The sequence below is a fragment of the Peromyscus maniculatus genome, chromosome 11 (genome assembly GCF_049852395.1).
Source record: "Peromyscus maniculatus bairdii isolate BWxNUB_F1_BW_parent chromosome 11, HU_Pman_BW_mat_3.1, whole genome shotgun sequence".
In the NCBI taxonomy this organism is placed as follows: domain Eukaryota; kingdom Metazoa; phylum Chordata; class Mammalia; order Rodentia; family Cricetidae; genus Peromyscus; species Peromyscus maniculatus.
This window is the reverse complement of record NC_134862.1, coordinates 62429375-62457112: the sequence shown is the minus strand read 5'-3', so window position 1 is coordinate 62457112 and position 27738 is coordinate 62429375. Positions and strand designations below refer to the sequence as shown.

The 27738-nt window shown below is 44.2% G+C and overlaps 1 protein-coding gene across 1 annotated transcript; it reads right to left on the bottom strand.

The window, feature by feature from the left end:
- Nucleotides 1-1313: 1313 nt before the first annotated feature.
- Nucleotides 1314-26746, bottom strand: Shcbp1l (SHC binding and spindle associated 1 like). Its single transcript, XM_006979958.3, has 10 exons — nucleotides 26244-26746; nucleotides 23358-23507; nucleotides 16790-17004; nucleotides 14890-14976; nucleotides 14601-14819; nucleotides 12993-13098; nucleotides 7768-7921; nucleotides 5581-5831; nucleotides 4328-4450; nucleotides 1314-1683 (listed from the first exon to the last, which is right to left on the bottom strand). The coding sequence occupies exons 1-10, from the start codon at nucleotides 26604-26606 to the stop codon at nucleotides 1432-1434; spliced, it is 1920 nt and encodes a 639-aa protein (XP_006980020.3). The 5' UTR covers nucleotides 26607-26746; the 3' UTR covers nucleotides 1314-1431.
- Nucleotides 26747-27738: the final 992 nt, after the last annotated feature.

Below are 27738 nucleotides of genomic sequence, written 5' to 3'. Positions count from 1 at the left end.
CTTGCTCTCAGGCCCTCTCGGGGCAGCTCGCCCACGTCCACAATACCAGGCCTAGCCCTGCTATGTTGCCCAGGCTAGGTGCAGAGCCCACTCTCCCAAGTGCAGCTGGTGGGGGGCAGGACCAGCTTTCCATCTCTCATGTCCTGGAGGCCAGCTCTCCTGCCTGCTACAGGTGGAGAGGGGCGAGGAGGGGGAGGGCAGCTTTCCCTTGCCCACACCACCACTTGGACGAGGGTGGGGCAGGGTCATCTCTTCCTTACTCATGCCCTCAGGGCTGCCTCGCCCATGCCCTACCAATCTGTCAGCTTCACTACGCTGCACAGGGAGGTGCAGGGCCTGCTCTCCCTGCTACAAGTGGCAAGGGGTGAAGGGGGGGGGGCGGACAACTGTCAGTTTTTAATATAAGAAAATATTTTTGCAGTGTGCTGGAATATTAAAGAGGGAAAACTTTTGTATAACAAATATATCCAGTTAGAAATAGGTTACTAATAAGAACTTACTAGGAACCATCAAATTATGTAACTTCCACATGAGAAAATGTCAGCACATTTCCTTTCTTTTTTTTTTTTTTTTTTTTTTTTGGTTTTTTGAGACAGGGTTTCTCTGTGTAGCTTTGCGCCTTTCCTGGAACTAGCTTTGGAGACCAGGCTGGCCTCGAACTCACAGAGATCCGCCTGTCTCTGCCTCCCGAGTGCTGGGATTAAAGGCGTGCGCCGCCGCCGCCGCCGCCGCCGCCGCCGCCGCCGCCGCCGCCGCCGCCGCCGCCGCCGCCGCCGCCGCCGCCGCCGCCACCACCACCACCGCCTGGCCACATTTCCTTTCAATGTGTTGGACCATTAAAAGACCTTACCTCATTTCCTGAATGTTTCCTCTTTTATTGATTTTAAGCTCTCACTAACTGTATATAACTGTAGTATACTGTGACAACTGGAAGTGTGTGTGTGTGTGTGTGTGTGTGTGTGTGTGTGTGTGTGTGTATAAAAACTATATAACTCTGTAGTGATCTGTGACAACTGGATATATATATATTGTGATGATTAAATTGCAGTAATTAGCAATTACTTCCTGGTTGAACTTCCTGCTTGTGCTAATTCCACATCTCTAAGACCGGAATTATAAGCATACACTACCATGCAGGTTTGTGGTGCTGGTGATGAAACCCAGGCCTTTATGCATGCTAGGTCAGCACTTTACCTGCCCACCTCCACCCCAGCCCCTCAGCTACACATTTAGCTAAAGAGTAAATTCTATGGCATATGACTCATAGCTTAATGTTTGCTATAGTATCTTAGATAATACGTTAAGACAAATAATTCAATGAAAGCATTTAAATATTTTAATCTTTGACTTTAAACTACAGTTTCCTCAAGACAAAAGAATCATTTATTACATTCCTGAACTATAAACTATGAGCACACCTATGCAGATGCTTCAGCCAGTGACTATCCTAATATCCCCCTTCAAGTTGGATTCTATCCTGTTGTTATTCATTTCCACATTCAGCGTTTGCATGACTTTGGAGAGCATTTTGTCATCTTTCTTATCCCCTGAAGCAGCCCCTTTGTTGAGAGCTGCTTCCGCTACAATAAAGAACTGTTCGGATGGCTGAAGAATGCTCAGTCCATAGCCATTGTTGTTGTAGATATGATTGTTAGTCATCTTCAATTTGGGGGCTGGAAGAACCTGTGGAATTATTTGAGGAGATCAGCTGGTCAGTAATTTTGATACAAAGAAAACAAGAACTAACAAATGCAACGGCACTGGGATTTACTGTGGAGTCACGGGGTTTTTAAAGCTACGAGAGTTAGCGTCAAACAAAGGAGTGTTCTTTGAATTCATCAACTTTACTACAAATGTATATTATAGTTTTTAATGATACAAGTAATTCTAGACAGGGGATGCAGCCTGTTAACATCTACATGATAAAATAGGAAAATGAATTCAGATAACGTAATATGGAGAAATACAATAAATAGGTCAATGAAACAGCATGACTTCATAAAGACAGGCTGCACTTAAGTAGAATGCTCTATAACTTTCTTTGAAGAACAATGATAATCATGGAGTATATTCACTCGTTTCTTGCAGATACAGAGAAATGTGTTTCAGGATAACATGAGCATATTACACAGGGAACCTGGAAGGGATCTAGTTTAATACATCACAATGTGGATCTGCAGGGGTTTTGTTCAATTTTGTTTGAACTGTGCAATCTTGCCTCTGCTTTCTGGCAGGATGCTGCAGTTCCAGCCAGCCACCACGCGATGTCAGCACTATGCTCTTCTATGGTCCCTGAGCAGTGGGGTTGTTTTAGTGAGCGATCAGCCATTTCACTTTGGAAACTGACAACAAATTTTCAGGCTTCACTCCACACCTACTGAATTGGTAACTAGGGTGTAACCTCTGCAAGAGTGGTTAAGAGTGGGCCTGATACTAGTTAATATTTGTGAACAACTGAAAATGACTGAAGAACAGAAAAAATGGAGCTGGAGAGGTGGCTCAGTGGTTAAGAGCACTGGTTGCTCTTCCAGAGGACCCAGGTTCAATTTCCAGCAACCACATGGCGGCTCACACCTGTCTGTAACTCCGTTTCAGGGTTTCTGACACCTTCACACAGATATACATACAGGCAAAACACCAATGGTCATAAAATTTAAAAAATGAAGATAAATGGGGTATTTTCAAATCCATCTCCCATGTACCCTTTTCCTTATCAATCAGTTATCTAATGTTGAAACCATGCTAGGGCATTGGAGGGAAGCATGGTCTGCTGCAGACTGACTCTGAAAACCCAAAACTGACTTTTTTCTTGAGAAAACGTCTCACTGTGTAGCCTCAGCTAATTTGGAACTCACTGGCAGACCAGGATAGCTCCCCACTAACAGAGACCCACCTGCCTCTGCACCCAGAGTAATGGGATTAAAGGTGTGTGTCACCATAGCTGGCCAAGAGTGGCCTTTATTTCCTTCCTCTTCCTCTATTCTTCCCCACCCCCACCCCTTTTCCCCTCCTTCCTTCTCCTCCCTTCTTTATTTCCAAGAAAGGGTCTCATCATATACCTCTGACTAGCCTGCTATTCACTGTATTATTCAGGAATTCACAGCAGTCCTCCTGCCTCAGCCTCTTGGGTGTTGGGATTTATAGGAATGCACACTGTATTTCACCTCAAAAATGTTTCTTAACATATTATTCTCTTAGTTTGCTTTGTAGTGGGGGAGTTGAGACAATCTCATATATATAACCCAGGTTGGCCCCATTATGTAGCTAAAGATGATCATGAACTTCTGACCTGTCTCTACCTTCTAAATGCTAGGATTACAGGCCTGCCCACAGTACTCTATTTGCTTTACTTTCCAAAATGTGTTATAAATCTAAATTATATGAGAATGAAGTCCACCTACTTTCTCATATTCAAAATTACTGGGCCCAGTTACGCAGAAGGCTGAGGCAGGAGGTCTGTAATTTGAGGCCTGATTAGGCTATAGAATCCCAGGCCAGCCAGGGCAAATGTCTCAAAATATGATGGGGACATACTCAGTGGAGTGCTGACTAGTATGCCTACCAGCTGAGTTCAGTCTCACTGTGGGGTGGGACTGTGTGCAGGGACAGGCTTGCTTCCCGTCAGCTACCCTTTGCTATATTTTAGTATGTGTCTGATTCCTTTTAAAGAAGAAATAGCATTTGAACAAGATTATTACTATCTTAGTACTTTTCAACTGGACAGAACTACCGAGCCTCCAGGCATACCCATGAGGGATCATTTTAGCCTCTGAATATGCTAAATAATCCCAGTAAGGGATTATACTGATTGGGTTACTTGAGGTGGGAAGACCCATCCTAAAAGGTGGGACCATTCCCCGGGGTTAGGTACTAGACTTCATATAAAGGAGAAATTGAGCTGAACACGAGCATTCAGCTACGTGTGATTGTGTATGCAATGTGACCAACTGCCTGTGGCTCCTACTGCTTTGACCCTGTGGCAACTTTGATCACACACACACACACACACACACACACACACACACACACACACACGACTGTATCCTTGAAATGTGAGCTAAACAAACTCTTTCTCTCTTGAGTTGCTTTTGTCAGAGTATTTGATTACAGCAACAGCAAAGGAAACTAAGGCCTGACCCTATCTAAAACTCTTAGAATAATTCTCCAATAAGAACTAAGACACGCTTTTAACCCCAGCACTCAGGAAGCAGGGGCAGGTGGAACTCTGTTAGTTCAAGGCCAGCCTTGTCTACATAGGGTTCCAGGCTAGCAGGGCTACATAGTGAGACCCTGTCTCAAAACAAAACAAAAAGAACTAAGACAATACCTTCATGTTAACGCCACCCAAGGTGCTTCTGGAACTGTCACTGGTTCTGAGATTGTTACAGTGATGAATCTCATTCCCTTCCAAAATAGCTATACTCCCAGGATACAGTTCAACACCAGCACCCTGAAACACAGAGCAAACAACGAAAGTTAGACAGGTAATGTCCTGGGAGCAGAAGTTACAAGTGCGTGCTACCATGTCTGACATATCTCCCACTTTTAAAGAAAGATTTCTTTTTAATCATGCACGTTTATGTGTGTACACACATACACACACACACACACTTATGCTAATGCAGGGGCTCACAAAATACAGAAGGCGGCGATGGGTCACCTGGAGCTGGAGTTACAGGTGCTTGTGAGCTGCCTGAAGTGGGTTCTGCAGAGGAGCTGAATTCACATCCTCTGGGAGACAGAGCAGTGTGCTCTTAGCCAGGAGGCATCTCTAGTCCTGTGTCTCTCCCCACTTACCAAGATGAGTTATTCTAGTGTGTGGGAACTGTGGGGAAAAACACTTGTGTAAGCACGAGAGCCTAAATCCAATCCATAGGAACCGATGGAGAAGCTGGGCATGTAAGCTTCCAGCACTTCTACGGTGATCCTGGAGGCAGAGAGGAGAAACTGTGGAGCCCTGGGTCTCAACCTTCCTAATGCTGTGACTCTTGAATACAGTTCCTCTCATTGTGGTGACCCCAACTGTAAAATTATTTTCACTGCTACTTCATAACTGTAATTCTGCTACTGTTATGAATCATAATGGAAATAAATATTTGACTCCCATGGGGTTGAGGACCCACAGGTTGAGAACCACTGCCCTGGATGCTCACAAGGCAGCTAGCCTGGTGGGTGCGGCAGCAGTGAGCAGCATTGCCCAGAGCCACTGTAGAACAGGAGAACCAACTACTGAAAACTGATATATGCATGTACTTGCACAAAGCATGCACAGCTTGAGCTTGCACACGCACACATGCACATACACACACATACACGCACGCACGCACGCACGCACGCATGCACACAAATGATAATAATAAAAACAAGACAATTTTAATTACAGATACCCTGTTTCAAACAAGGTAGAAGGCAAGGACTCATACCCAAGGTTGTCCCTGACCTCCACATGTTCCATGAGATGTGCACACCCACACCCACACACCCAAACGTGCACAATTGTTACCTTGTGTTTCCAGTTAAGATCACTGCAAATTATTACTTACAGTCATATAAAGCTCTACTGTGTATAGAAGGAAATACCTGGGCACCAGTGATCTCACTGCCTGTGATTGTCAATGAAGCCCCTGTAAGAACGCACACTCCTGTGCCTTCACATTTCAACAGGCAGTTTTCCAGAGTCAAGTGACCAGCCTCAACCACCACGATGCCATCAACTGTCCCTTGCTGGATCAAAGAGAGCTGCATCAATTTCACATTATCCGCTTTGGATACCACAAAACTGTCATGTGAAGGTTCAGAAGTAATCATAATTTCTTCTCTCTTTCCAACTCCTGATGCACAGAGACAAAAACAAATTAGTAACCCCAAATTTTAAAGTTCTTTAGTCATTCAATAATGTGTTATTTCTGTTTATTTTCATCAAGTTTTTTTTTTTTTTTGATTTTTCGAGACAGGGTTTCTCTGTGTAGCTTTGCACCTTTCCTGGGACTCACTTGGTAGCCCAGGCTGGCCTCAAACTCACAGAGATCCGCCTGCCTCTGCCTCCCCAGTGCTGGGATTAAAGGCAGGCGGCGCCGCCACCACCACCCGGTAAGTTTTTATATACATACACACACACACACACACACACACACACACACACACACACACACACACACACATATCATATATGCTCTATTAACTAAATGACTATCTATAATGTGATCTTGTGGACTCATCTTGTGTGCAGTTGTGCTCACCTGTGTGTGTGCAGGCCGGGGGTAAAGGTCAAGTATCTTCCCTCACTACTCAGCTTTTGAAAGTCCCCAGGGTCCATCTGTCTCCACTTCCCTAGCTCCGGGGTCACAGATGTACCCCACTGCCACTCCTAGTTATGTGGGTACAGGGCAACCTCAGGATCCTTATGCTTGCACAGGAAGTCCTTTATCCTCTGAGCCACCTCCCCACCCATGCCTATAAAATACTATTAAGTTGATGTTGATGACATGATGTTGAAATCTATGTTTATAACCAGTCTAACTGTACTTACAATATTTATTCAACATGCTCATCCCATTAGTTATTTCTCTTAATAATAATAATATATCAGAATTGCAAAGGCTCACTCTTTGCCCAGATTGTTCTGGAACTCACTATGTAGCCCAGGCTGCCTTTAAACTCATGCCTCAGCCTCCTAGTACTAGGATTACAGGCCTGAGGCACCATACACCGCTTCTAAATCTCATATATTTTCATCTAACCAACTGTGTACAAATGCTAAGACACAGAACGCACTACATCTTAACTTGCTTTCAAAACCATGATTAATCACCATAACAATGGCTCAGCGGGTAAAGGCACTTGCTGCCCAGCCTGTTCATCTCACTTCTGTCCCTAGGACTCACATGGTGGAAGGGGAGGGGAGACCTTAACCCTAAAAGTTACTCACACACACACCTGGCAGAGAATATTGGATTAATCATACCGATAATTATGCTCTACCCAAAGCAGTTGTCCAAAATTTAGCACCAAGAAGGCGACATCTGTTTTAAAGTACTTATATAATCTTACTTATTACCCAGATTGTTTGGTAAAATACTGTTATAGTGAAGATTTGCTTGCATTTTCAAAACTCATAGAATGTAAGTTCACTATTCTTTTCTTTTCACCAGATAACGGGAATACTCTTCTTTCAACGTTAACGGGACACAAACATTTGTTATACATAGAAGTATAACAAAGGTGATGGCTATTGGCTGAATCTTAGTGCAGTGGAAGGTGCTTGCCTAAGCAGGTGTAAAGTCCTTGGTTCAACTCCAAGCACAACTAAAAAGCAAAATATGATGAATCACTAGGTATCATGGTGCACCATGTGGTTCCTGCCAGTCACAAAGCTTATTGGGGGAGGCAGGGGCTGGAGAGATGGCTCAGAGGTTAAGAACACTGGCTGCTCTTCCAGAGGTCCTGAGTTCAATTCCCAGTACCCACAAGGTGGCTCACAACCATCTGTAATGAGATCTGGTGCCCTCTTCTGGCCTGCAGGGATACATGCAGACAACACTATATACATAATAAATCTTAAAAAAAAAAAAAAAAAAAAAAGCTTATTCAGGAAAGGCCACTTGAACCCAAAATTTGACACCAGCATAAGCAACGTGGTCTTTGAAGGCACATGGGGATTGTGAGAAGGCTAAGCTGTTCCGGTTTCTGGTTGCTTGATTAAATGTGTTCACTATGTTGGCAAGTCTATGGTGCTGTAAGGAAAGCGGCAAAGGACCGCCTGCTAACCCTGTATAGTGATGTCATCGGTCAGCAAAGCAAGATTGGCAGCCTGGTATTCCCCTGGGAAAATAACGACTATATCTCCACTGTAGCAATTGTCCAAAGCCAGATTCAAGTCATCATGCTGCTGGAGAAGTGTGTCGGAAGACAGGTTCTTCACCTGCGAAGAAAAAGGAAAAGCAGTGAGTCTTCAACAGCACGCCACCGGGACACACGTCCTGCACACATCATTTCCTCCGCGAGACTTTACCTACACAGTATGTATCCATCCTATCTTCATAGTCACAAATGATTATTCCTCTATCAAGCGCTGGGTGTGGCTTACAGGCCAGAAGCCATGCTGAATATTCTGCATTAGCTTCAGCAGTGACATGAAATGGATGGCTAAGGTCATGGAGGTGCTGGGGTCAAGCCAGGTGACCCCAGATGCCGTGCTTTCTTATGTACCAACTACCGTCTGCTGCTGTCACCTCCGCCTCATCTTCCTCTCCTCTCCCTCTTCCCCGCCTTCCTGCTCTTTGCTGGCATCTTTTTATTTTTCCTCTTTCAGTCAAAGTCTCCCTACGTGACCCAAGCTATCTTGGAACTTGAGATCCCATCTCTGTTGAGATCAAGACGTGCCACTGTGCCTACTCTTACTTTTTTTTTTTTTTTTAACAATTATTTAGTTGATTTTGTGTGTGTGTGTGTGTGTGTGTGTGCATTCATGTGCATGCACGTGGTGTAGGGTGTGTGTATATGTATGTGTGTGCGTGCATTTATGTCAGTGCACGTGGTGTAGGGTGTGTGTGTGTGTGTGTGTGTGTGTGTGTGTGTGTGTGTATGTGTGCGTGTGCATTCATGTGAGTGCACCTGGTATAGGGTGTGTGTGTGCGTGTGCATTCATGTGAGTGCACCTGGTATAGGGTGTGTGTGTGTGTGTGCATTCATGTGAGTGCACGTGGTGTAGGGTGTGTACACACACACGTGCACATGCACAAAAGCACACATGTGAAGAACCTGTGGCTGTTGTTTCTCTCCATCCACCATGTGTGTTCTGGGGAGCAAACCCAGGTTGTCAGCACCCTCACCTACTGAACCATCTACAGCTCTGCCTTCCCTTCTTTAGCTCAAAATGACCTTCCAATTGGGGGGAATCCATCACTTCTGTGTGTTGAAGATTCTAGAGTTATGAACAAAAAGTACTAAAGATCTGCATTAAGGATAGAGAAGGGACTTCATTATTTACCCACTTGTTTATTTATTTATTTAGACAGTATCTCACTATGTAGCCCTAGCTGACCTGAACCTTGCTGGGTAGACCAGCCTGGCCTTGAACTCACAGAGACCCTCCAACTTTTGTCTCCTGAGTGCTGGGATTAAAGGCATGCACCATTGTTGGAACACAGTCCAAGAATAGAGTCAGGTTGTGTGAGGAGAATTCTGAGTGCTTGAGAGAAAACTCTAAGAAAACAGACAAGAGTCTGTGACTTCAGTTTCTTCAAGAACATGGACTTGTTCTTGGCTTTCATGCCTCTCAGGAGCAGCGGAGAGGAGAGCATTCACTTCAGATTACTCATTATAGCTGGCTATTGTTATTTGTTTAGATGCCTCTAGGGAACAACACGTTCCTGCCACGTGTGACCTGTCCTTGCGATTGTACACTCTACTCAGGACTCTTCCTAACCCTCTGTGTACTGATTGTCCGCGGCCCTGAATGAGGTTGCCCCACCTCAAATCCACTCCCCCAGGTCCACCACAACTAAAGCGGCACACACACACCACCATGCCCGGCCTATTCATTCATTCATGCTTTTAGAGATAGGGTCTTGTATAACCCAGCTGTCTTTGAACTCTCAATCCTCCTGTCAGGCCTCTCCATTGCTGAAATTATAGCTATGTGCCATTATGCCTTGCTATAATGAACTTCAAATACAGAATCTGGAAATTAAAACCATATTCTGGAAAAGCACCTACTATCACTCATGTATCTTCTTTTTTTTTTTTTCTTCTTCGTTTGTTTGTTTTTCAAGATAATGTTTCTCTGTGTAGTCTTGGCTGTCCTGGAACTCACTCTGTAGACCAGGCTGGCTTTGAACTCACAGAGATCCTCCTGTCTCTGCCTCCCAAGTGCTGGGATTAAAGGTGTGAGCCACTACCACCCGGCTGTCTAGTTTCTTATAATGAAAGTAGTACTTAAATTATTTTTTAAAAGCTTATAAAAAGAAAATTAACTTAAATTTTTATCTTAAAAAACTTTATGTAGCTATTCTCTTCTAATATTTCTCTATGCATTCATTAATTTCCAGTATATCCTATCATCACCTACTGTATGCAGTTTAGAATTCTATTTTTTTCTTTTTAGTACTGGGGAACTGAACCCAGGATTTCTCTCTGCAAAGTGAGTGCTCTACTGAGCTACACTCCAGTTTTCCTTTCATTTTTCAGACTGGGTCATACTAAGTTGGCCAGGCTGGCTTGGAAGTCACTCAGTATCCCAATGAGGCCTTGAGCTTGCAATCTCTCTACTTAAGCCTTCTCAATAGCTAGGATTACCAGCTTGTGTCACCAGGCCTGATTCAATATTTTTTTAAAGCCTAAATTATAGTAGTTACATATTATACTGTAGATACATTATAAATTCCTCATATGATGGCTTATGACTTTTCAGTATTATGAAATTGCTACAACAAATAAATCTTGTGAGACCTTTTGAGAAACTTCTGGAAAAATTTCTAGACTAAGAACTACTGAGGACAAAGGTATAAACACACACACACACACACACACACACACACACACACACACACACGCTGTGAGATACAGAAATATGAAGTAGGAATTCAGCTGACTATGGAAAAAGCTATTACCTGGAAGAGTCAGAGACTTTCCCATTTGATTCTTTTCCCAAGAACTTTTAAAAATGTAGTTGATCATTTACTGAGCACAATTTCACCTTTACAGTTGGGGTATTTGGATAACATCCCCCAGCTGTATTTATCTTCATTAGCAAACATCTGGCCAGAGCCATCTCTGGACAAAAGTATTTCATCTGAGATACTTCTCTAACATCCAAGGACATACTGCAGATAGATAAACATTAGCTCATCTCACCTACAGATAAAATAACCACTAACAATTGAACCCTTAACTCCTTACCTTCAACCCAGTTTATTAACACAAGACCCTAATTTAAGAGATTTACTGCTTACAATTCTGGGATGGTGTTTTGGTCATCTGCTTGGCAACCCAAGTTCAATACCTGTGACCCCCCTGGTAGAAAGAGAGAATGGACTCTCATAAGATGTCCTCTGACATCACATGCACACTGTGACACACTTGTCCTCTCCACAGAATAAATAAAAAGAGAAAACAACAGAAATGGGATTCCATAGCAGAGAGGAGCCTTTTACTCAGCTTTGTCTCTCACACTCTCCTCTTAGGTGTTGCGTCCAGACCAGTGTGGACTTCTTTGGTGTTTTCATATGTACCTTATTTTCTTGTACACTAATATATTGATTCAACAAAAAATGTTGACCAGCATCTACCATGTGCCAAGATCATGCTTGATAAAGTGGTAAACACATTTATAGTGGAAAAGACAGCCACACATAGCAGGCATGAGCCTACATGCCTGAATTCCAGCATTTAGGAGGCTGAAGGACTGCAAGACCCTATCTTTTTTTGAGGTGGAGTGTTCAAGACAGGGTTTCTCTGTGTAGTTTTGGTGCCTGTCCTGGATCTCACTCTGTTGACCAGGTGGGTCTCAAACTCACAGAGATCTGCCTGGCTCTGCCTCCCAAGTGCTGGGATTAAAGGCATGTGCCACCACCACCTGGCTGTGGAATATTAGTTTAAGATGTGTTACATTTGTTTACGATGTGGAACATTTGTTTAATGATGCAAAGATGTGTTGCATTCTTTTACACTGCATTTGTTTAACTCTGTAAAGCTGTGTTACTTTGCCTGCCTAAAACACCTGATTGGTCTAATAAAGAGCTTAACAGCCAATAGCTAGGCAGGAGAGACAAATGTGTGGGTCTGACAGGAGAGAGAATAAATAGGAGGAGAAATCTAGGTAAGAGAGCGAGAAAAGGAGGAGAGGAGAATGCTAGGGGTCAGTCATGGAGTAAGAACAAAAGAAAGATACATAGAACAAAGGAAGGTAGAAAGCCCAGAGACAAAACATAAAGAGAAATGAGATAATTTAAGCTAGAAACAAGCCAAGCTAAGGTCAGACATTCGTTAGTAAGAATAACTCTATGTGTATTTATTTGGGAGTTGGGTAGTGGGCCTCCAAAGAGAGAAAAACAAAAAGCAGAAACAAACAAAAAACCAACCACACAAGGCTGCAGTTTGTGTGTGAAGGCAATCAGGACTATGAAAGTAACTCCTGAAAAACTGTAATTAGCAACTAGATAAATGCTGGCCATTTACCGGAACAGAGAGTTCTGGAACATGAGCAAGATCTTGAATTTAATTGCAGACAGGCACTGGAGTGCTTAAGAGTAACAGGCATGAATAGGTTTGGGCTTAGAACCAATCTGGACTGTGATGTGTGTTTTGGACTGTAAACATCTACAGATGAAGTTATAACTGATAAGTAGGGACAAGATAGTGCATGAAAAGACAAACAGCATTGAGAGGTTAAGGTGGGGAAGCATGTAGACTAGACCATGAAAGCCAGGGTGGTGCAGAGACAAGGCAAAGCAGAAAAGTCCAAAGAGAAGGCTGTGAAACGCGATTTCAGCATCAAGTTGGGTAGAAATACTTTTGGTCTCAGAACAATTTTTATTTGTTCAGAGCTGACTAAACATATCCACCCTGAGTTCATTCATTTGATATATGAGCCAGGTTTCAGTGGGGATGGTTTTCCCAGCCAACATTGTCAAAATCCTTTGACATCCAGCCCTGTACACAATCCTGCTAGAGTATTCATTAGTCTGTGTTGTAGCTGTAGCTACCTCTTTACTTGAGCATGTCTCCATCTTGAAATCTGTGAGATGTATGAAGAGCCAAGACTGTCTGTCTGTCTCCCTGACTGCAGCCTCTCTTGTGGGCTGCCCTGGAACAAGGCCAGGGTGCTGTGAGGAGCTATTAATGCTTATCTAGTATCGGGATGCCAACACAGAGATGGGTACAGTGAAGAACCGAGGCACTGTCACCACTCACACGAAAACTCGCCTTCAGGCACTCCTTTCTCCATGCCCTGCAGCGCACACTTGGGGGTCACACTGAAGATCGACTCTTACCATGTCAGTCGTCATCACCTTCGCTACGATGTGTGTTATAGTCTTCCCAAAGTCTCTCTTCCCTTTCCTGCGTTTCAGAATCCTTGGAAAGAAAGGTCCATGAACTCTACGGGAGAAAATATTTGTGGGTGAATTAACCTGGGAAAAGCTCAACCTATCTTATCTCCACTTAGTAAGCCACCAAGGTTTTTTAACCACAAGCAACTCGAGTGCAGCCTAACGAGAACTTCCATTTTGATTTATTTACTAATTTATTTAGGTGTTTTCAAACAGGGTCTCCACTATGTAGGTCTGGCTGCCTGGAACTCTGCACACAGACCAGACTTGCCTAAAACTAACAGACATCTTCCTGCCTCTGCCTCTCCACAAGATCCTCTAGATAACTGATGTTTAAACCCTAACATTCTAAATCTTTTTTTTTTCCTTTTTCTTTTTTTGATTTTTCAAGACAGGTTCCTCTGTGTAACAGGCTGTCCTGAAACTCACTCTGCAGACCAGGCGGGCCTCAAACTCACAGAGATCTGCCTGCCTCTGCTTCCCAAGTGCTGGGTTTAAAGGCGTGCGCTACCACCACATCCAGCATCTTAAATCTTTTCATTTTTAAGGGATTGTCTTTAAGTGGGGAAATCTACATCCAACCCATTATAACCATTGCTTCAGTCACTTTGGCTTTCCGTTACAGTAGTAAAGACATCTTGATTGTATTTCATAGTCTACTTGTGTAGATTTAATGCAAAGCAGAGGTGGGTTGTGTCTTGTGATCTGGAGGCATGAAAAAGTTTCAGGACATATTTAATTTTTAGGGGTTTATTTGGTTTTTATTTACAGGTAGATGAGTGTGTGTGGGAGAGAGTGTGTGCATGTGAGCACAATGCCGGAGATCAGAAGTGGGTGTTACGCCCGCCCCTGTAGGGTGTTGTGAGCCACCTGACATGGGTGCTGGGAACTGGATCCCAGGCCTCTGCCAATGCAGCAGTACTCTTAATTGCTGAGCTGTCTCTCCAGGGCCCCTGAGCTGGGTATCATTAGTTGACAGGTTGTTTTGCTTCTGAGGAGGTGAACTAGCAAAATTATCTTTGTATCATTGGCCTTTGGGTTCTTCAACTTCTATTCTTTCTCCTTTGACTCTCTTTACATGTCCTCCTTCCCATCAGGGAAATGGGTCTAACGATTGAATTTCAGCCTTCCTAGCAGCTGGAAGTGATGCTTCCTTTTCTGCAGATACATACATTTACCTGTCACCCCCTTAGATTCTGTCTTTTGGGTTCTCCGAAGCACCTTACTGTTTGATGTAAGGGAACTAGATGATATTAAAATAGTTTTCCAATATTCATATTGTACCTTGTGCTTAACCCATAAACAAGGCATCATCATCATTATTACTATTTTTAGTTGATATTGTTGTTTTTGAACTAGAGTCTCATGTAGCTTAGGCTGGCCTAACTCCTGATCCTCCTGGTTCCATCTCCACGTGCTGGGGTTGGAGATGTGTACCATTACATCCAGCTTCCTGAACTATTTTAATCAAGCTAATCCATGAGCCAAATGCGACCACACAAGAACAACCATGTGCTCCTCTATGGCTCCTTCAACAGAACAAATCGTTACCTCAGGCGTAAGTCTTCCCACATTTTCAACAACCCGCAGAGCATCACTATCTCATAGTACTTCTTCCAGCACTCGACGGCCTCAGCCGCAGACGGGTCTTCTTTAATGTTGCTCTGGTACTCGATGAGCTCAACACGCTTGTTTTTGTATTTCTCCAGAGTTTTCTTGAAGCGCTGCGCAATCGGGCCGGGGATTGTCCCATCCTGAATATCGCACCACCTGGAAAGTAGCAATGCAGTTACACGCGCCTCCCTCATAAGCAGCACAGTGCTTTCTCAACTCTACTTACAGATTAATTCGTTCCTCAATAAGGGCAGTATAGTTCTCACAAATTTCTTCATCATCCCAGTCTCTCCAAAGGAAATCATAAAAAAACCTACAATAAACCAAATTAGGAAGACAGTAACTAACAACATGTAGACCATGTTCAGAAGCGTCTAAAAAATTCATGTCAAAATTCTCTGTGAATCTTAATTTAAAAAGATACATCTGCTTAATGTGTGCACTCTTACTTATGCCCCACAATGTGCACCTGGAAATCAGAACAACTGGGGGAGTCTGTACGCTCTTTCCCTAATAAGAGTCTGAGGGGCTGAACTCAGCTTTGATGGGGTTCCCCATCAGGTTTAGCAGCAAGTACCTTCACCCCGAGCCATCTCCAAGACACCCATCTTCATCTCTCCACATCTTATTTCTTCCAGTGCTAAGAGTTGAACTCAGGGCCTCACACATGCTGGGCAAGCACTCTATCAGTGAACTATACCCCCAGCCCAAATCTTCATTTTCTCAAGGAAAATATTTTGAAATAGTCTATATTTCATGAATGAACCAATAATAAGAGATCAAACTTTAAATATTAAATGGCTGGACTGTATTTTAAGTTACTACAGATACGAAAATAATGTTTCTGGAGGTGAGATTATAAAATTCAGGTTTTAAATTTGAACTATGACATTGTTCAACAAAGAAAATTTGCAAGATTTAACACAATTTGTATGGGAAAATAACACTAGAAAAACATAAATGTAATGAATACCCCTTTGTTCATAGAGAGCTCTGCCCAAGTTAGTGTATAACAATAAATCACACTGTGGACGATAACATCTAGTGTTTTTTTAAACGTGGTTTTTATTTTTTATTTTATTTATTTATTTTTTTGGTAATGTCCTCATATGTTAAATAAAATCAAACACATTTCAGATGCTGCCCTGGTTACCTGCTATCAACTTGACACAGCCCAGTGTCACTTGAGGAGGGACTATCAGTTGTGGGACTGCCTGGATCAGACTGGCCTGGTAGCATGTTTGTGGGGAACTGTCTGGATTGTTAACTGATGAGAGGGCTCAGCCCACTGCGGGCAGCAACATTCCCTGCGCTAGCCGTCCTGGGCTGTATAAGAAAACTAGTTCGGCAAGAGCCTTCAGGAGCCAGCAAGCAGTGTTTCTCCATGGTGTCTGCCTTTAGGTCTCTGTCCAGGCTTCACTCACAAGACAGATTGTCACCTGGAGGTGTCAGTCAACCCTTTCAACCTCTGAATTGTTTTTGATTGGAGTGTTTTACCACAACGGGAAGGAGATTAGAACAGATGCTTAAACACGAATAGCAGTGATTCATCATTTCTAGAATCTGTTTTCTTTTTGAGACAAAGCATCATTTAAATCAGGCTGGTCCTAAGCCTCCTGTGCAGCTGATGAAGACCAAACTCTGTATCTTCCTGCCTCTGCCTCCCCAAAGCCGGGATCACAGTTGCCTGTCACTGCGCCTAGCTTGTAGACTTTTTTTTTTTTATTAACTTATTTATTTGAGACAGAGTCTCATTATGTAGTCCTGGATGTCCTGGAACTCATTATACAGACCAAGCTGGTCTCAAACTCACAGAAATCCACCTGCTTCTGCCTCCTAACTGATTAAAGAATTCACCACCACATCTGGCTTATAACTTTTCTAAGCTCAGTCTTTATAAAGTCCAAGGTAAAAACAGCAAACTTTTCATTACCCACATCTAATACTTAAACAATCTGCACCTAACAGAGTTACCAATGTATTATGTTAATAAGAATGGGTAAATTTAATCCATCAGTCTCAAGTAAATCGATAAATATAAAGTGTTCATATGTGCAGAACTTGCATATGAAATGAGCTGCTGGAAAAAGCAATTTTCAATTTCGTCAGTAAGATAGGTCTGTTACCTTACAACTTCCAAGGCCAGAGCAATGTCACGGATGTCTGCATCTTGTCCTTCAACTGGATACACTTCCAGGAGAGGGGCACTGTACTCCAGTTCCTCCAGAACCTCGTCCACCAAGTCCCTCGGGATGTTGGCAATGTTAGAAGAAAAGGGCTCAGCCACAGCGACTGTCACTTTGAAACACGATGCCAAGTTCTGGTGTGATTTACAAGTCACCTAGAATAAATGTCACATAGGAGGTAACTGCAATGTACGAAAGCCACCAGGAATTCTCATGAATGAGCTAGTCACAATGTTTCATCTAAATTCTTAGGACTTTTCTTGCAACCAACATACTGAATAATTCTAGATAAAACATTAAATACCGGCAGGTTTGTTTTCAATTTTTGAGACAGGGTTTCTCCGAGTAGCCCTGGCTCTCCTGGAACCCACTCTGTAGATCAGGCTGGCCTCGAACTCATAGATCTGCCTACCTTTGCTTCCTGAGTGCTGGGATTAAATAGGCATGCGTCACCACCACCTGGCTTCAAGAACCTCCTTCAAGGCATTAATTAGTTTTAAAGTTTAGCAAAGAGAGCGTGTTGTGCTAGCTAGTTTTATATCAACTTGATACAAGCTAGAATCATCTGAGAGGTAGGAGTCTCAATTGAGAAAAAGCCTCTATAATATCAGGCTGTAGGCCAGCCTGTGCAGTCATTTTCTTAATTAGTGATTGATGGGGGAGGGCCCAGTCTACTGTGGGTGGTGCCACCCCTGGGCTGGTGGTCCTGGGTTCTATAAGAAAACAGACTGAGCAAGCCATGAGGAACAAGCCAGTAAGTAGCACCTCTCCATGGCCTCTGCATCAGCTCCTGCCTCCAGGTTCCTGCCCTGTTTGAATCCCTGTCCTGACTTCCTTTGATGATGAACTGTGATGTGGAAGTGTAAGCCAAACAAACCCTTTCCTCCCAGGCTGCTTTCGACCAAGGTGTTTCACCACAGCGATAGTAATCCTAAACCACGTGTCCTTCCGCATTTTTTGTTTGTTTTTAGGTTTGGAGACAGGGTCTCACTATGTGACCCTGGCTGGCCTTGAACTCACAGAGATTCCCCTGCCTCTTCTTCCTGGGTGTGGGATTAAAGGTATACACTATCAAGCACAGCTTTCTTCCACATTATTTACTATTTTTCTAGTTTTGAGTTACTATGCTTTTGGATTCCATAGAACAATATTAATTTTTTTTCTCAAAATTTTCCAGAAAAGTATGTTTAAGAAATATTGTTTAGCCGGGTGGTAGTGGCACACGCCTTTAATCCCAGCACTTGGGAGGCAGAGGCAGGTGGATCTCTGTGAGTTCGAGGCCAGCCTGGGCTACCAAGTGAATTCCAGGAAAGGTGCAAAGCTACATAGAGAAACCCTGTCTCGAAAAACCAAAAAAAAAAAAAAAAGAAATATTGTTTAGCCAGGCAGTGGTGGCACACGCCTTTGGTCCCAGCACTCGGGAGGCAGAGCCAGGCAGATCTCTGTGAGTTTGAGGCCAGTCTGGTCTACAGAGCAAGATCCAGGACAGGCACCAAAACTACACAGAGAAACCCTGTCTTGAAAAAAAAAAAAAAGAAAGAAAGAAAAAAAAATACTGTTTATATTATATCATTTGTAAAAGAAAGACCATTCAAACACAAAAAGGACATTAAAAAGCCCTTGGGTTGAATAAATTGAACTTCATAACTTTGTGGAGTTGGCATTCTCCTTCCAACTTTACCTGGGTTCCCAAGCTTGAACTCAGGTGGTCAGGCTTGCACAGCAATGGCCCCTACCTGTGGAGGCATCTTGCTAGCCCCTCGACTTTTAAATGTCTTAAGTGTCACCGTGGGCATCTGTATTAGTTACTTCTTGTTGCTGTGATAAAACACCATGACCAAGGCAACTCAGAGAGTCCATAATGGCGGAGAGGCGTGGCACTAGGGTGCTAGAAGAGGAAGCTAAGAAATCACATTTCCAACCAGACACAGGAAGCTGAGTGAACTGGACCTGGCATGAAGCTCTAAACCCCCAAAACACATCCCCAGCATGTGCTTCTCCCCCCCTCCTCTTCTTTCTTCTTCTTGCTCCTCTTCCTCTTTCTCCTCCTCCTCCATAACCTCCCCAAACAGTGCCACTAATTGCAGACCAAGTGTTCAAACACACGAACCCACGGGGGACATTTTCATTCAAACCATCACCACACTTCGTACTTTAAATCATGTGTAAGGGTGTGGACATGTGAGTGCAGGTGTCTGTGGGAGCGATGGAGCCCTCCTACAGCTGGAGACGAGGCAGTTATGAGCTGCCTGACGTGGGTGCTGGGAACCAAACTCGGATCCTCTGGAAGAAAGTACTGTGTTTCCAAGTCCTTTTGTTCACTGTCCAACTGTGGTGGGTAAAATAATGTCCCCTACAGATGCTCAGGCCCTACTCTTTGGGGCCTGTGAACATGTTACCATCATCGCAAAACTGGCCTTGCAGACAGATTATACTGGAGGAGGAAATGAGAGGTTATTCTGGATGACCCAGGTCATGCCTGTCCCACAAGTCCCTTAAGAAGGGAGCAACCCTTCCAGCCTGAAAAGGCCCAGGTAATACAACATCAGATAGATAATTCTTGTTCATCTTGAGGGTGGAGGGAAGTTCCACAAACCAGATAATGCAGATAAAGCTTCTGGAGGCTGGAAAAGGCACAGAAACCGATCCCCGCTCCCTGCTTCTAGGAGAGTCAGCAGATCCCCCTCCCTGCTTCCAGGAAGGTCAGCAGACACCCCTCCCTGCTTCCTGGAAAGTCAGCAGACCCCCCTCCCTGCTTCCAGAAAAGTCAGCAGACAACCCCCCCCTTCCTGGAAAGTCAGCAGACCCCCCTCCCTGCTTCCAGAAAAGTCAGCAGACCCCCCTCCCTGCTTCCAGAAAAGTCAGCAGACCCCTCCCCTTCCAGGAAAGTCAGCAGACCCCCCTCCCTGCTTCCAGGAAAGTCAGCAGACCCCCCTTCCTGCTTCCAGGAAGGTCAGCAGATTCCCCTCCCTCCTTCCAGGAAAGTCAGCAGATCCGTCTGCACCTCCCTGTCTGCTCCCAGGCAGGAGGCACACACTTCTGATCCACAGAGCTACCAGATCTGGTAACTTAACACACTTAATGCACAACCTTGTGGTCATTTGTCATGGCAGAAACACAAGAATAGTAAGAGAACTGAGGTGTAACTCAGCAGTATGAATCTCTGGGGTCAACTGCTAGCACAATCCCTAGTGTGCACTCCCCCTCCCCCTACACACACACACACACACACACACACACACACACACACACACACACACAGGGATACATTCCTGTGACTTCAGAACAAAGTGTCCTGGGCAGCGCTGCTGAGACTTGCTTCCGCAGGCCTCAAGCAGCAGAGGGGACAACCCAGTCTGAGCTGTCACCGCACCTTCAGAAGGGGTCGCAAGAGGGAGTCACTTGCTCAAGTGCCACATAATTTAAATCATTAAGACTCAGTCAATACCTATTCTGCCTTTTCTTTGGTCTTCCATTTCATCTGGTCCCTCTGATGTTTAGAGGACATTGGCATTTAAAGGCTATTTAGCATGCTAGGCATGATGGATCATATCCATAATCCCAGAACTGAGAAGCTGAGGCAGGAGGATTGCTATAAGTCTGAGGCTTGTCTTGGCTATATATTGAGTCCCTGGCCATCCTGGGCTACAGAATGGAAACTCGTCTTTATTTAAAAGGAGGTTAGCAGCTCCTAGAGGTGTCTGTAGCAGCTGGGTGTGTTGGTGCCTGGAATCCCAACCCTCAGCAACCTGGTGCAGGAGCACCAGCATTTTACACACACACACACACACACACACACACACACACACACACACACACACACAGAGAGAGAGAGAGAGAGAGAGAGAGAGAGAGAGAGAGAGAGAGAGAGAGACTGGCTAGAGCAATATGGCAAGACCCTGTCACAAAGTATTCTAAAGTAGTGAATAGTGGGAATCTAGTATCAGCATTATATCTAGAGTAAACATTAGAAGGTAACAGTTGTTTCTCACTGTATCTAGGGAAACAGTAGAATGTATTAGTGTTTGTTGAAGGTACCTAGACCTTGATGAAATCATAGTAGAGAACAGTGATTGTTTTCTATGATTTACAGAATTGTTTTTCTGAGGAGGTTTTTCGTCTGATGCATGGCTTTGGTCACAAGACTATCCAGGCACACTTGGAGGTCTTGAATTATTGGGTACTGCCAACAGCACACAATAAGAACTAAAGGTTGCGGGCTGTGATGATTTCCTTCAAGGGACATATAGAATACATCAAAGGGGCTTTGGTATGAGGAACCTGTTGTAGCCCAAACACAGCCTTTGTGTACAATCAATAAACATGCTTCTGAAATGAAGGCTCGAGGCTCAGGTCACAGAAACTGTTCCTCCCTGCTGCCAGAGAGCCTAAAATTACATTCTGGGGTGACTCTCCTTCTTTGAACGGCCTGAGCAACACAGAACATCTGTCGGCAATAGAATTTGCCATATTGCTATTTTTAGAATAAGAAAGAAAAGACATAGTGGTACACACCTTTAATCTCATACTCAGGAGACAGAGGCGGGTGGATCTCTACAAGTCAATGCCAGCCTGCCTATATTTGCAGTTCTGGGACAGCCAGGGCTATATAGTAAGACCCTGTCAAGAAGGAAGGGGGAGGGAGGAGGAGGAGGAGGAAGAAGAGGAGGAAGAAGAAAAGAAAAAAAGAAGAAGAGAAAGAAAGAAAGTAGGAAAGAAAGAAGTTAAATAATGAACATATACATTTCATGTAAAACCTTAGGCCTTGGTAGAGCTTTTGGGAATCTAATGTAAGGCTCGTGAGATGCTGGGAGGGAAGCACCCTTTCTCCCAAGCCTCATGACATGATTTTGACCTGAGACCCACACAGAGGAAGGACAAAACTGACTCCCAGAAGTTGTTATCTGATTTGTTGTGGCATGTATGCACACACACACACACACACACACACACACACACACACACACACACTTAAATAAATAAAATGTCAAAAATTCGGAAGATCTAATCCATGTAGTGCACGTTTCTATGGAATCTCAGCAGCACTAGGAAGATGGTTGGAGTACTGGGCAGTCATAGGCTAAGGAAAAAGACACTGAGCAATCACTGAGAGACTAGGCCTCCCGTCAGCAGTGTGTTGTGTGCATATGATGAAGTAAAGTGTTATAATGTCAAGTTCCCACACAAGACTTGATTAGAAAAAGCCCCACCCAGCACTCAGGAGGCAGAGGCAGGCGGATCTCTGTGAGCGTGAGGCCAGCCTGGTCTACAGAGTGAGGTCCAGGAAAGGTGCAAAGCTACACAGAGAAACCCTGTCTCGAAAAACCATAAAAAAGAAAAGAAAAGAGAGAGAGAGAGAGAGAGAGAGAGAGAGAGAGAGAGAGAGAGAGAGAGAGAGAGAGAGAAAGGAAGGAAGGAAGGAAGGAAGGAAGGAAGGAAGAAAGAAAGAAAGAAAGAAAGAAAGAAAGAAAGAAAGAAAGAAAGAAAGAAAGAAAGAAAGAAAGAAAGAAAGAAAGAAAGAGCCCCAAATTATACTACTAAAAAAATTACCCACACTTTACCACCAATGATAGAGTCTACTTATGCTTACTTTATCTGTGTGAAAAAAGTCCAGAGACACCATGAAAGTTTCAGGCACAAACTGCTCAAAATCTGAAGATAAAAATATCTCCAAAACCAGCCAGTTGGTGGTGGTGTTTAATCCCAGCACTTGGGAGGCAGAGGCAGGTGGATCTTTGTGAAAATTCGAGGCCAGCTTGGGCTACAGAGCGAGTTCCAGGACAGCCAGGGCTACACAGAAAAACCCTGTCTGGAAAAACCAAAACTCTCGGAGTACCAGTCACGAGTATAATATTAATTAATTTCTATACAAGGATCTTTAAGGGACTCAAACTTATGACACCAAATGTGGGAGCCCATGGACCTAATGAAGTCAAAGCTTAGGCAATGGCTTTGGAGGTCAGCCATACTGAAAAGGTCCAATTTTTACAACAGTTTTCTGATCTAACTTTCCTTCTTCATCTGTATATAATTCAGATAAATAAAAGGGTAAAAGGAACATAAGAGACCATTTGTGAAAGCCCAACTTACTAATTCTTCAAGAACTATATTTTTGTTTTTGTTTTGTTTCATTTTTTGAGATAGGTTCTCTGTGTCACCTGGCTGTCCTGGATCTCTCTATGTCGACCAGGCTGGCCTCAAACTGCCTGTCTCTGCCTCCCTAGTGCTGGGACTTCATGCCGGGCAAGAAATACAGTTTTGTTATTTTTACAGAATTGGGGCAATTGCAGCTGGGCTAATACTTATTGTTCAACGCTACCAGATCCCATTTCACTATTAATTGTCCCTAAGTAAATGTATGCCCGTGTTTATCTATATCTTCTTCCACATTCTCATCTGTTTACTATTTGGTTTTTATGGGCATTAAAGTTCCAGATTAATAAAATCACATTTCCATCATAAAAGGGACTGCTAGTTTTATTCAAAGAACAAAGCAAGTAAAATTTACCTCCACTAGTATACCAACAAAAGGGATGGAGGCCTCTTCATATTTCTCAAAGAATAAGTCGGGGTTACTCTTCCAGACTCCAAGCCATTTATCCTTCAGGCTCAGCTTCTCTGACAGGTACCTACTCATGGCTTCATCTGCATCTTCTGCCTAACAAGAGAGAAGACAGAGCTGTATTGATGGATGTAAGCCTGGAGAGACAGCTCTGGGAGGGAAACGCAGAGCAAGCCTGAAGATCTGAGTTCAGTTCCCAGACCCTACAAAAGGCAGAAGGCGAAAAGTGACTCCTACCAGCTGTCCCAACCTCCACATGTGTGTTGTGACACACGTATGACATATACACACATGCATGCATACACACTGATAATAAATTTTAAACCGACAAATATATAGAAGTTTATAAGAAACGTTTTATTTTCAAGACAGGGTTTCTCTGTGTAGTTTTGGTGCCTGTCCTGAAACTCACTCTGTAGATCAGGCTGGCCTCGAACTCACAGAGATCCACTGTCTCTGCCTCCCGAGTGCTGGGATTAAAGGCGTGCACCACCACTGCCCAGCTATAAGAAACATTTTTACCTGAAAATATAACCAATATTTCCTTAAACAGTGAAAAACCTGGAAAATTTATAGATTTTTTTTAAACTAAAACTCTATTTAACAAAAACTGTCAAACACGAAAAAATAAAATGAGATCTAGTCACTCAGCATGTGCTACGTCTTAAGGCAGTTTATTAATCTACTGATCAGGAGTGTGAGCTTAGAGATCACAAAAGCAGTTAAAAACCCGTAGGAATATTTTGATTAACTTAAAAAAAAAAAAAAACGGCATTGCTGAATGAATACTGCGAATGTAATCAATGAATACCACAAATGCAATTAATATCATGAGTGTAATTAATAAATATCATGAGTGTAATTAATAAATATCATGAGTGTAATTAAAAAATAAATAAAAGAAAAAAAGACGGCATTGCCTACTTAAAACACATTTGGAGCCTTGCCTGTGGTCCCAGCCTGTGGAAGGTGGATGTGGAAGGCAGATGTGGAAGGTGGATGTGGAAGGTGGATGTGGAAGGACTGGGGTTCAAGGCCAGCTAAGACTGCAGGAGACTGCTTCAAAAACCAGTCAACCAAAAGAAAAAAAAATTCAGCACATAAAAATTTGAAATTGTACTCCATCTTATAAAATGAGTAGGTTAAACACTCAGTAAATATCTGCCCATCTGATTTTTAAATTTAAAGTCATCTACTTTTTAAGTAATCTAAACTATTATAGAATTCACTAGACCATAGTCAGTGACAGAGTCATTTGTATAAATACTTTGCACTTATTTTTAGCAGACCTGGCCTCAAATCCTCAATATCTGATTTAAAAAAAAAAAAAAAAAAAAAAAAAGGTCACTTATGCAGTCTGAGTTTTATGGTAATGTTTTTAAAATTAAAATTTTCTTGTCCCTAAGATACACAAACATGAGAAACACAAACAATACATGCCCAACATGCTGAGCACATCTGTATTCCCAGCATGCAGGGGACAGGCAGTCCGGTCACCCCCAGGTGTAGGCTAGCCTGGATTACCTAGTGTCAGGTAGTCAAGCGCTCGATCGACCACTTGAACTAGATCTGTAGCTGTTTCTATTAGCTTTATCTCACTATGTAACCTAGGTTGACCTTAATTTAAGCTCATGATTCTCCGGCTCCAGCCTCCTGAGGACTGGGATTACAGGCATATGTCTCTACCTGGGAGGCAGGGGCAGGTGGATCTTTGTGAGTTCTGGGCCAGCCTGGTCTACTTAGCAAGTTCCGGGCCAACCAGAGCTACAGAGTAAGAGAAATTCTGGACTCGGGGAAAAAAAAAAAAAAAAAAAAAAAAAAAAAGACAAAAGAAACAAAGCCATGAGTCACTATGCTCAGCCAAGTTTTACATTTTTATAACCATCACTACAAGGAATAGATTTGTACACAAATTCTGCTATACCTTCTTAAAAAAAAAAGTAAAATTAAAATATACGCTATTTATTTTGTTTGGTGTTAACAGGTGTCTTCCAAACAAAACACTCGTCTACATCGTAACTTTCGGACTGGGAACCATCATTTCCACCATATCTTGGATTTGTTTTTATTTTACGGGTATGTGTGTATGTATGCCCACCACGTGTGCACCTGGTGCCTGGGGAGGTTAGGAGAGGATCTGGGATCCCTTGAAGTGGAGTTAAGGATGGTTTGTGATGTACCATGTAGGTTCTGGGATCTCAACTCGAGTCCTCTTCAAGAGCAGCAAGCGTTCTTAGCCAATAAGCATCTCTCCAGCTCCCAGTTTTGGAATTCTAGTGCAATCTTAGCTTTATGTTTGGGCCCAAATTGCTACTTGTACCTAATTAGTGTATGAATTCTAAGATGTATTAAAAACTGGTGATGGGTGGTGATTTTTGTACGACTTCAATCCCAGCACTCGGGAGGCGGAGGCAGGAGCATCTTTGTGAGTTCGAGGCCAGCCTGGTCTACAGAGTGAATTCCAGGACAGCCAGGACTACACAGAGAAACCTTGTCTCGAAAAACAAACTAACAAACTGGGTGTGAACAATGTGATGTGTGGACACCGAGGTGTGTGAGCACTGAGGTGTGTGGACAGAGGTAAGATGTCTAGGCAGCGATGACCCCTGCATGGCTTCATCTTTTAGGGGGTGTCATTTTAACCGAAAATTTTTGTATGACCGTCTAGTCAACTCCTCCAGGGCGGGAGCTGAGCATCTGGTCTAAAGTGGCCAAGGGGGCCATTCTGTACACCTTGAATCCGAGAGACTGTTCTGGAGACACAGATTTGCTTCCTCCCCCTCGGTGGGAGGGACCCGGCCTCCCCGCAACTGTCCCTCTGCGGCTTCGCACCTTGGAGCCCTGCAGCACCTGGTCGCAGTACAGAGCCACCTTCTCATTGCGCCACATGCCCCTCATCGGGGATGCGCAGAGCGGCGGCAGGGGCTGCGCCTCCTCCTGGTCCTCTGGCTCGGCGAGCAGGGGCTCCTCGTCGCCAGCCTCGGCCTGGGAGACCGGCGGGAGCTGGAGCCGTCGCCGCGCAGCCTTGCCCTTCACAGGACGCGGGGAGGCCACCACTGAGCGCACCGGGGACGCGAGGCCCTTGGCGACCGCGGCCGCCAGCTCCCCCGGGGTGCCTGGGTCGGCCTGCCCCGCTGGCGGGCTGACGCTGCCGACCGCAGCCTTGGCCTTGGAGGTCGTGGGGTCCGACTCCATGTCCGCGCCACGGCCGTTGGATGCCTTCCCCGCGCGGGACCGCGCAGCCGGTGTGCGCGCGGCGGGCGGGCGGGCACGCGCGCAGGCGGGAGCGGAGGGGCCCCTGCAAGGGCGGTGCGCAGGGGCGGTGCCCGGGCTCTGACTCCGCCCACTGCTTCTTGGTTACCCCAGAAGACGGTTTCTTAGGTCCTGAAACATTTCAGGGCTGGGCTTACTTCAGACTCCCTATGTAGCCAAGGATGACCTCGAACTTCTGATCCTCCTGCCTCCACCTCCCCAATGCCGGGATCATGGGCCTGCGCCACCCACAGTTCAGTGCTTGCAAGGCAAGCACTTTACCCATTGAACCAAATTCCCAGCCCAAGAAAACGTATTTTTTATGCTGGGAAGCAATTGTAATTGGGGCTGCCTGGTTATTACTAGAGAAAACTCTGGCAGGGGATAGATGTAGCCACCGGGGGTCGCCTTTCCTATCCTTCATATCGTAAGCGAATTGCTCAGTTTTCGCTCACGCCAAAAGGACAAATTATCCGTGGAGCTGCTCAGAATTCTCCCTGATGGGAGTTTAACAGCTCTGAAAACCTTAATGTGAACATGGATTTCCAGCGGCAGCAATGTGGGCAAGCTGTGAGTATTTTCCTAACGGCTGCTCAAGTCGTTTGAAGAACAACAGGACCCCAGGTTCTGGTATTTGAGACTGAATGTACGTGGAGCCAGTTGGAATACTGTCTGTTTACACTAGCTGTGAACTCTGGGCTGAGGCCCCACAGCTCCTGAGCCGAGGAGCCTTGGGAAAACACCTGCCTCCCTTCTTGCTCATTTGGAAGGACACTGTGTTAAGTTGTGAGTTTATTTTGAAGAAAACATTCCCGTTCAGAGCATGTTACTGTAGTGCAGATAATAATTGTGACTTGGATGATTCTGGAGTCTTCAATTTGCTAGATTAGTTGGGAGTCTGTGGCTTTTTAAACAGTGATTCCGTTACAACCGACCAAGTCCACCCACCCAAATTAAAATCTATTATTTGCTGTCTCTTTTTTCCTTTTCTTCTCTCTTCATTATCACTAGAGCGCACGTGTGTGTGTGTGTGTGTGTGTGTGTGTGTGTGTGTGAAGGGTCTCACTGTACAGTC